The sequence below is a fragment of the Arachis duranensis genome, chromosome 3, assembly GCF_000817695.3.
Source record: "Arachis duranensis cultivar V14167 chromosome 3, aradu.V14167.gnm2.J7QH, whole genome shotgun sequence".
In the NCBI taxonomy this organism is placed as follows: domain Eukaryota; kingdom Viridiplantae; phylum Streptophyta; class Magnoliopsida; order Fabales; family Fabaceae; genus Arachis; species Arachis duranensis.
The window spans coordinates 1,169,675-1,180,969 of NC_029774.3; the positions used below are offsets into that span (position 1 = coordinate 1,169,675).

The following is an 11,295-nucleotide window of genomic DNA, read 5'->3' on the forward strand; positions in this document are numbered from 1 at the left end:
CATAACAAAATCATCTAAAATTTTGGATTATATTATACCTCGGAATATGTACCCAAAAAGAGTTAGAAGACTCTTATGATTCATGTTCATCAACCGCTATATAGAGAAACCAAGATTGCAAGCTACGCCAAAATTGTGACGGCAAACCAAAAACCGCCACAATAGCTTCCATTTTATAATTTGATTTGATTATTTTGTATGATATGATGTCCCACCTTCACCAGCATCCACAACACCCTCTTCTTCTTCATCAACACCCTGAAAGCTCCCTCTCATCTTTTCATGCAATAAACAAAGCCAACAAGAAGAAGAAGAAGAATAGTATTAGAAGAAGTGATGGGTCTTTCTTGGGTCACAAGTTTGTGTCATCATCAATAACCTCCTTTTCTAACCATAATAATAATAATAAAAATAATAGTAATGAAGGTGATGAAGGAAGCCCTCCAACAACAACACAACAGTGTTGTTTTAATGTCTATTCTTCAAGGCGTTGGGGTGCTAATACTAACATTGTTGGGTGTAGTGAGGTTTCTTCTTCCATGGCCAGCCAACTAGAACCACCTTCTTCTTCTTTGCTTCGCTCTCCCTCCAATGATATTATTGTAAGTCTCTTTAATCTAATATTATTAGCACAATTCAATCTTTAATCTTTAACCTTTTATCATGATTTTAATCAACATTATTGAAGAAATATATATATATATAACAAAAATAATTAATTTTAAAATTTACATGTAAAAAGAAAATTTATTTATTTATATTATGTTGCAATTCCTAATAATTTGATACTAGTGGATAAAACTTATTATGATTATTAATTACTTGCTTCATTTTTATGATCATCAGATAAAGTAATAATAATGTGTGAATTTATCCCTTTTTTTCCTAATTAAGTTAAAGATTATTATTTCCCTTCTTTTATTCTTTGTTTTCAGAGGAAGAAGAAAATTTCTGGGCAGCAAAAGAAAGAGGAACTTGAAAGAGAGGTAAGTGGATTAATATTTTGATTCCATAGTAGTAATAATATTGATGCATAGGGTAGTGTTAATTTAGAAGAATTAATGAACAAATTAGGTTAATTAATTTGTGGTAAACATTAATGTAAAATGCAATTATCATTGATCTAATTAATTAATGAAAAAGTATAGGTAGATAATAAAAATATGAAACAATATGAACAACAGATATACCTGATGTTCAATTTACTAGGTGTGCGGATAATTATTTTAATATTAAGATTTAGGTGAGTAATTTAGAGTGTAATGTGTCTTACTTAAATTGGACTAATTTTAGAGCCCATTGTTCATATTGTTCAAGAGAATCATTAGTTACCTAGCATAACCCTTAATTAATTAACTAGTTTTTCATCATGGGCTATGATTAATCAGTTAAAAAAATAGAATATACTATAGTTTAATTCTTTACTTGAAAGAAAAGCATAGCAATGTGTTGTAGCCTTTTAATTTGTAGGGAACACCTATTGCCATTAATTGACTTAGTAGCACCATAAAACGTCAACCATAACCAAATATTTATTATGAAAGTACATATTATTCAAAAGATCAGATCATGGTGATAATGAACTTAGATCACTATATATATAGTTTATAGTTTGTTCTCTTTTGATAAAAAGCTATGACTCATTTATCAGTTTCCTCTTCATAGAAATAAAATAGTACAAACCTTGGAGCTATAAGTTTGCTATTTTAAACCATGGAGAACTAGCAGTGAATGAGATCCATACTCCTCAAATGAAGGAACACCTTTGAATTGGAAATTTTATACATATAGTATTAATTAACTATTCTAGTAATATTCAAAGTTCATCAACCTCAACCTTGTTTGTATTTTTATTTTCTGTTTTAGAATTTTATAAAAATATAATATCTTATTATTATTATTTTTGCAAAATTTTAAAACAAAAAATACTAAAAATAAAAACACAAATTAAACGCATCTTTATATAATGGGAGTTACTCAGATAAAGATGATGAACACGTCTTTTTATAAAGATATTTTTTAATAATTAAAATTTAACACATATAATCGATTAAATTGTGTTATTTTTGTCAAAATTATACTAGACAAATTAATTTGAACAAAAAATAGTGAATTAAATCTTGAACTGGTCTAAATTAATATTATTTTTTATAGAAAATGACTACAAAATCCTATTATAGAAAATGACTAAAATACTTATATTATATATATTAATTTTGAGAATCCTAATTTTAGTCTTTTATTTTTCTATCATAGGGTTAGGATTTAGAATTTTTAAAATTAATATATATATAATAAGAGTATTTTAATCATTCTCATCTTTATAAAAAGACTTTTTAAGCGTCTTTATCAGAACGACTCCCTTATATAATTATATTAATGATTGCAAATTTGGAAAATTCATATGGTACCATGGCAAGGATTAATTTTAATTTGAGCATTGTTAAGAAAGTTAGGCCAAATATGGGAATTATTAAACAAATCTAATCAAGACTAATAACATTTATTAAAAAATAAATTCCATTTTAGCATTTCACCTAAATTAGAAAAATAATTATATAGATGATTTAATTTTGAATGTAATAAACAGGTCTCTATGCTTCAAAAGTTATTGGACCAAGAAGAGAAGGTTCATGAGATTTTAGAGATGGTGCATAATAGACCAAATAATGTTTCAACCTTATCATCAATTCCCAATTTTCTTCCTCCCAAGGTAAAGCCATTATTCTATTTTTCTTTTTCTCTGGCTAAGCTAGATTAACTTCTCATAGTAGTTGGTCATTTTTTAATCAAAATCTCACAATCATATACATATATATGAAAAAGAAGAGTGATAAATTAAAAGAAACAGAAGAGTAGGTTTTAGTGCCACCCAAACAGTTGAGGTTTATGCCTTCTATGCTGTCATAGACTAATGGTTTTTTTTTTTCTTTTCATGAGAATAAATAACAATAAAAATATTCTTCTAGCTAGATAGATTAGATCTTGAAGAGTCTTATGGAATACGCACGCAAGGTATACTATTCTACAATAGTTAACATATTTTGACATTTAAAAAAAAAGTTTAATTATTTTATTAATTTATATAATTTCATCAAATTTATAATTAACGTTTTAATTATTTTATAATTAAGTCTTTAGTGTGAAAAATATTTTTTCGCAGATTGAAGACACTTTCAATCAAAGAGTCTAATTAGATCTTTGATCATATATTTTTTAGAATAAATATTCTGTTAATTTTAATATTTTTGACATGAAAAAGATCTAATTGCAAAATTAAAAGCAGTGTAGAGATCTAATTAAAAAGAAATAAATATAAAAATTTAATTATAAATTTGGTGAAAAGACTAACAGAATAATTAAATCTTAAAAAAAAATTAAATGCATGTTACATGCTTAATGATTAAAAGTATGTATTTATATGGCAACAAATTAAATAATTTAACTAGATAATAAGATTTGAATTATGAAATATTGTTTGTGCAGATGAAAGAACTGTTAGCAGAGTTAGTAATGGTTGAGGGAGAGATATCAAGACTTGAAATCCAAATAAATCATCTTCAAACAAGTTTGAAACATGAACAAGAGATCACAAAGGAAACAAAATCAAAATCATGGAATTTGAGCAATAATAATAATTCTGGTTCTTATAATGTGAACAATCATCATCATCATTTCCCTACTTCTACACCAATTCCAATTCCAATTCCAAGTCCTATTCATCATAGAAGCAGTGTTCATGAAAGAATGGCATATGAGACCAAAGCATTGCATTTCATAAGCAAAGCTATAAAGGGTGATTACTATGCTCTTAATAGTAATAATAATGAGCTTAGTAGTAGTCTTAATGAGAAAACAGGGTTCATGATGATGATGAAGAATTCAGTTGAACAGAAAGAAAACAATAATAATAACAAGTTTCATCAAGAAAGAGTTGTTGGTAGGAAAATTAATAATGGGATGGTGAAAGCTCCTTCACCTATGAGAGACCCTCGCCATCCATCACCTAAGGTATGTAACATGTTCACTCTTTTTCTTTTAGCTTTCATTTTCTTACTATACATTCATTTTCCCCACATGAAGGGTGAGCACGAGTAGCGGGTACCCAATTATTCTGAATCGAACTAATTAAATTGGTTCTGAAACTAATAGGTAATCGGGTCCAATTAAAACTAAACCGATGACCTTTGTTAGTAATTGGTTTGGGTATCGGTTCTGAAGTGCGAAACCCGAACTAATCTACGAACCCGATCATATATAATTAAATAACAAAAATTAAAAATATATATGGCTTTTCTATTAGACAATGATTATTCACTATTAATATGTTTGGATCTTAATGAGTTTAGTTTTTAATGTATTTGGTGTTTAACATGTTTGGATTATTTCTATTGATGTTACATGTTTATTGTACTTGTTGAATTTTTAAGATAAAAATTTAGTGTGTTTTTTTATAAATTTCAAAGTCATTGGGTACCCAATTATCTGAACCGAACCAATCCGTTCTTAATTGGTTTGGTTTAGTTCAAGTACATATACAAAAAATTACAAATCCGAACCAAACTAAACCAATTACATTTTGATTAATTCGATTATAATTTTACCATAAACCCGAACCAAATGGACCCGTGCTCACCTCTACCCACATGCATGTAGCCATGTACGTTATATTATTGTTGGCAACAATTATGTGAACATTATTACTAATTTGGAATCACTATCTAATTTGATAATTGTAAGCTTAGGGAACGTAATCCAGAGATGTACCTAGATCTTCCAACAAGATCACTACTTGATCCACTTCTTTCAGAAGAAAATGATCTAAAATGGCAACCCAACAAGCTATCAGAGAGCATAATGAAGTGTTTGAATTTCATATATGTCAGGCTTCTAAGAACATCAAGAGCAATGGAATTGGAGAAATCAGGTCCAATTTTAAGGTCTATGCACTCTTCACTAAGCTCAAGAAGCTTTAGAGTGGACACTACATCAAACACAAAATCAAACTTAATGCTTCAAAGGGAAGCAAGGCAACAAGACCCTTATGCTATCTTTGATACTGAAGAGTCCATTCCAAGGGACATTGGTCCTTACAAGAACTTGGTTATATTCACTTCTTCTTCTATGGATCCTAAGTTCATCTCAAATCCTTCCTCCATTCCATTACTAAGGAAATTAAGGTCTGCTTAATTAACATACATGACTTTGATTAATTAGTACATTTTTTTTATCAATTCATAATAGCATTCTTTTTTTCCATATGCAGGATCTTGATGAGTAATCTTCAAACAGTTGATTTGAAATGTCTTACTTGTCAACAGAAGTTAGCATTCTGGATTAATGTGTACAATGCTTGTATCATGCATGTATGGTACAATTTTTTTTTTTTTTAAATTTTATGTTCAATTTCTCTATATGATATTATTGATTCTTTAATTAATTAATTTTTTCTTTTAGGGATTTATACAATATGGAGTTCCATCCACACCAGAAAAGCTACTTGCATTGATGAACAAGGTAGAGTAGAAAGATCTTACACATAATAAGAGTTTAGACATTAAATGTTTAATTGAATGAATCTTTGTGTGTATATATAGGCAACTCTCAATATAGGAGGCAACATAATAAATGCTCAAGAAATAGAGCATTTCATTTTGAGGAAAAGAGCTACTTCTAATATCAAAGAGGTATGTAATTAGGCTCAACCAATCTCTTCAATTTGAAATAAAAGAGGAAATTATCATCTTTATCCATCAACATTTAGAATGCATAACAAATGAATCAATGAATCTAGTTTTATACTGTTAAAAAATAATTTTTGTGTGATAAAAGTATCCAAACGTTAATTACATAAAAATTCGTCACTAAAATTAGTTATTAATAAATACATATATAATTTAATTTATTTTTAATGTGTACTTATATTTTAATATATATTTTATATTACTGGATGATTTTAATGTACACATAACATGATCATAGATAAATTTGTTAATATTTCAAACTTCCATGAGTAGAAATGATAGTTTCTCATCTTTTATGAGTAAATTTATCAACATTAAGAACTTTTATAAATAGAAATGATAGTCTACTCGTTTGAAATAACTTTTAATTTAAATAAAGTGAAAAATAATAAAAAAATTAGGATTTGTTTGGGAAGCTTTAAAAGTAACTTTTTTAAATTTTTGACTTATGAAAGTAGTAGTATTAATGTCTGGTGCAATTTTCAAAATTAAATTGCAACTTTCTAAGAAGCTATTTAGTAGTTTACAAGAGAAGTTAAAAAAAAAGACTTCTTTCATAATACTACTACTTTTTATCACATTTCTATAAAATAAATACTTTTAGAACTAAAAATCCAAACACAAAATAATTTATTTATAAACTACTTTTAATATAATCATTTATTGTTTAAGTTGTTTACCCAAACTGGACCTTAATCCATGTTCCATGGATGGTTTAGGTGCAGAGGAAGGGTGAGCGGGAAGATAAAGAGTCAAAAATTGGTGAACTATATGAAGTTGAATCCATAGATCCTAATGTCACATTTGCTCTCTGTTGTGGAACTCGTTCTTCTCCAGCTGTAAGTGTTTCTAACTAATCAATAATAATGATGATAATACTTTGCAATTAAAGCATATGATTGATTATTTATGTAGGTGAGGATATACACATCTGAAGGAGTTACATCTGAATTGGAGAAATCAAAACTAGATTATCTTCAAGCTTCAATTTTGGCAACAAGCACAAAAAGGATTGGATTCCCAGAACTACTTCTCAGAAACATGCATGATTTTGCATCAGACATAGATTCATTGGTGGATTGGGTGTGTAACCAGTTACCTACTTCTGGTACTTTAAGGAAATCAATGGTGGATTGCTTCAGAACCAATAATAATAATAATAATGTTAAGGCTTCTACAATTGTTGACAAGATTCCCTATGACTATGAATTCCAATATCTGTTGACAATATAAAAATACATACATTTCTCTTCCTTATTAGCTTGCTCTTTAGTCAATTATAGAACACAAAACATGATTTCAAGGTGATGGAATATGTATATAAAATTGTTATAATTAATAGACTGCACTTTTTTGGTATCTAAATGTCAATAATAATAAATATAGAAGTATATTTTACCAATTTGCTACTATTCTAGTATTCTCTTCTATTTGTGTTGTAATTTTTTGTCTGCTAATTATAATTATAGCCAAAATAAAAAAAATACAAATGGTTATATCATTTGCTACTTTTAATAAATGATTACTAAAGATATCAAGTTTAAAGTTTGACATGGGTAGAGAATAGTTTAAATGAGAAGTATATAATATAGAAGAGCTATATTTTTTTATAGGGAGTCATTCAGATAAAGACGTCTAAAATGTCTTTTTTAAAAGATGTTTTTTAGTAATTTAAATTTAACATATATAATCGATTAAATCATATTATTTTTGTCAAAATTAGGCTAGATAAATTGATTTAACCGAAAAAATGGTGAATCAAATCTTGAACTAGTCTAAATTAGTATTATTTTTTTATAAAAAATAACTACAATACCCTTATTATGGAGAATAATTAAAATACTATTATTATTATTAAAATAATATTAATTTAGATCAGTTCAAGATTTGATTCACCATTTTTTGGTCAAATCAATTTGTCTAGCATAATTTTAACAAAAATAACACAATTTAATTAATTATATATGTTAAATTTTAATTATTAAAAAACATCTTTATAAAGAAAAGTTTTCAGCGTTGTTATCTGAGTTGTTTCCTTACCTATATTATTATTACATTAAGAAAAAGAAATTTTAAAAGTAAAAAAGATATAAGTTTAATTACTATAATACCCTTTTGATTTTTATTTTTATTGTGTATGAATTACACTATCTTTAATTAGGGCAAGAATAGATTATACGACAAGAAAGATGTGATTACATGACATACATGTCCCCTTATGAAAACTTAAAAAAGAAGGCTAAGTAGGGAACCCCTCTCTCTCTCTTTGATCACATCACATGGTGAGATATAATTTATAATAATAATAATAATTGGCTACACACAGAATATTGTTACACTTTGCTGTCTTTCTACTTTGGAACAAAATTATAATAAGGAAATTGCAACAGCCTTATTCCTTGCAACTTCAACATTTCCATTCCTCTCATTTAAAGATAGTGTTTATATTTATGTATGTTAGATACTTAGATCTGTGTCCTGAAATAATTTTAGAATAATATTCTAGAAAACTATTACTATATTAATGATGTAATATTTTGTAAAATTTTAATTTAATTTAATTTTTTAAATTTTATTGCCAATATAGGGTCAATTATATTTGGGCCAGAGCTAGTTGTTTGGGCATTACCTAAAACTTCAAATGGGTCCACTATAATGCAACGTAGGCCCAAATAGGATTAACTTCAATGTTTATTTGGGCTTAAACATAACAAAACATCCGAATTCAATTGAAGCTCCACCAATATAATAGCTTGGGCCAAAGCATTTTTATCAACCATATTATGTATATATAAAAAATAATTATTAAATTAATTATTTATATAAAATAATATATATATATTAATACACAAATAAATATATAATGTACATAATATTTTTGGCATTTGTATATTTTCTGACACACACAAACATTCTATATATATGATGTTCAACTTAGTCATACATTTTATCAATAATGTTGTGTAAATAACATAATTGTTCTAAAAAATGATAGAAAATAATTACATAAAATTAAGGAAAAAAATGTATAATGATTATTCTACTATCTTATGTTTGTAAAAAAGGTTTCATGATTGTGATTCTCAACTATCCCTTGTGGCTAAGATATATAGTAGCTAGGTTGAAACCAATGAAAGCATGTTATAATAATAATTATGTGAATTGAATTGAAGTGTGACTGTACCTAGCATGAATAAGTTGAATTGTTGAAAAACAGAACATGTTCCATCTAATGTATATAGGGACCCCACATATAAATTCTTTATATGCTTTCATGTCATTAAGCAAATGAATGGTCAAAATGTGACTGATAAATCATGTCCAATTGTACCCTTTCTTTGTGAAATTTCGTCCCTATATATATACATATTCTCACTTCACTTTGGAGCATATATATGTACACCGTATTTCCCTATTGCTGTACATGGAATCACATCCATTCAGTGATAAGGAATTTTTGTTTTTCCAAATTCTTTTTTTTTGTCACTCTTTTTACTAAAATAGATGCTTAGAAACTTGTGATTAATCATGCCATTCCACTCACATAGTTGAGAAAAAATATATATATAATTTCCTGCAACATTTTCAAAGATTAACTTAAGCTTACATAATTATCCACAACAGTATCCTATTAGGAAGCAAAATATTTCATGTATATGTTCACTCTTTCTAGAATTTACAAAAAAGAAAAAACAGTTATTAAAAATATAATAACTCATCATAAGTCCATATGTTAGTATATTACACATGCAAAACGAGACGAAGAAAATTTTATTTTTTTTATATTAAAAAAACTCTCATACTTGTTCAAATAAAACATGAGGGCAAAGATCCATAATCATAATAAAACCATATCCAATTAATGATTATATTAATATTTAATTTACTTTCCTTTTTAACTTATGTTGTTGTAGCAGATAACAAAGCTTAGGTACTACTAGGGCACAAGTGCTTGATACTAGACAATAGACATGAACCATTTGTACTTCTTATTATGTATAGAATACTTAATACATTTCTATTATTGTATACTATGTAAACTCTATTTTTTTTAGGTTGAAATATAGATATCAATATTTAGTCATTAATTATTTATTATGAAAACAATAAATAAAAAAATATTTAGTATTTAATAATATTAGGCCTATACTAATTAAAAATAACTACTAAAATTAATTATCAGTATAAAATATATATTAAAAATAAATTAAATTATATATATTTTTATATAAATATATAATGACTAATTTTAATATGTAAATAATATTTTTGTTTAGTATTATATTATTTTAATCCATCTTTCTATAAAAAATATTTTTTTATGTATTTAAAAAATAAAAAGTGGTTATTATTAGTATTTGTAATTATGATAATTGGTGCTAATAATGATGTAAATATTGATGAGTGTGGTTACTCTTAGATGAAGGGACAGGGTTTCATGTCAAGGGCAGTAGAGTCCAGAGAGTGGCAGTGGCGTGAATATAGAGAAAGCAGGGTGGCAAAATAGTGAAGACAATAGGTAGAGTAGTGAGATTGGAAAAGAAATAAAAAAATAAATAAACAAAAGGTGACATTGACAAGCACTGAAGAGTGATGCAGAGACCCACAGAGAGGGAGGGAAGGCAGATGCTGGAACTGGAATGGTTTTATGAGAGTTTCTATTAATAATAATAATAATTTTTTTATTTATTTTTTGTGTGATATGCTAGCTATAGCTGCCCCAGCCATACAGCTAGCTAGGGTTTCTGTAATGACGTGATTGGCTTACCTCACTACAATTAAGATTTCCTTGTTTTAACTTTAAACATCCTTTTCTTTTTCTAGCTTCATTGATTTGAAACACTTAATTGCAAAAATATAATACTTAAGGATTACTAATTGAAAAATAAGACATTTATTTAAGTTTATAATATATGCAATATAAACATTTCAAGTATTTTGTGATTATTATAATAAAAATTTAATTTTTTTATATTATGTTATTAATAGTGATAAAGAGTTTGATGCAAAAACTAATTTAAATATTGTTTGAGTGATTATTTTATTCGTTTACTTAAACAAGTGTTAGAATTTGAATTTCGTTTTATTTAGGTTTAATTATTATGTTGGTCCCTATAATTTCGCAAAATTTTCAATTAGGTTTCTATACTTTTTTTTTCTTTTAATTTGGTCCTGCAACAATTTTTTTTTCAATTGAGTCTCTATATTTTTTTTTATTTGAGTTCCTGTACCAATTTTTTTTTAGTTAGGTCCCTATACAATTAAGCCAATTACTACTAAGAAGGACCTAATTGAAAAAAAAATTGGTGCAAGGACCCAATTAAAAGAAAAAAAATATAAGAATCTAATTAAAAATTTTACAAAATTATAGAAAGCAACAAAGTAATTAAACCTATAACCTTTTATTTATGTAGCAATTCACAGGATAATAATTAATCTTTAAATAAAATTTAAATTCGCAATAGATTAATTATTGATTTGTCAGATTTTACATAAATAATTAATTATATATTATCATATCAGTAAAAAACTAATTAATTTTAAATCTATT

General features: G+C 26.5%; 1 protein-coding gene across 1 annotated transcript; it reads left to right on the forward strand.

Annotated features, from left to right (window-relative positions):
* Nucleotides 1-377: 377 nt before the first annotated feature.
* Nucleotides 378-7,085, forward strand: LOC107476987 (uncharacterized). The gene is made up of 10 exons (XM_016096954.3): nucleotides 378-602; nucleotides 936-986; nucleotides 2,591-2,713; nucleotides 3,487-4,011; nucleotides 4,741-5,180; nucleotides 5,267-5,366; nucleotides 5,458-5,517; nucleotides 5,598-5,687; nucleotides 6,464-6,583; nucleotides 6,660-7,085. Exons 1-10 carry the CDS (start codon nucleotides 540-542, stop codon nucleotides 6,975-6,977), a joined length of 1,890 nt encoding a protein of 629 aa, XP_015952440.3. The 5' UTR covers nucleotides 378-539; the 3' UTR covers nucleotides 6,978-7,085.
* Nucleotides 7,086-11,295: the final 4,210 nt, after the last annotated feature.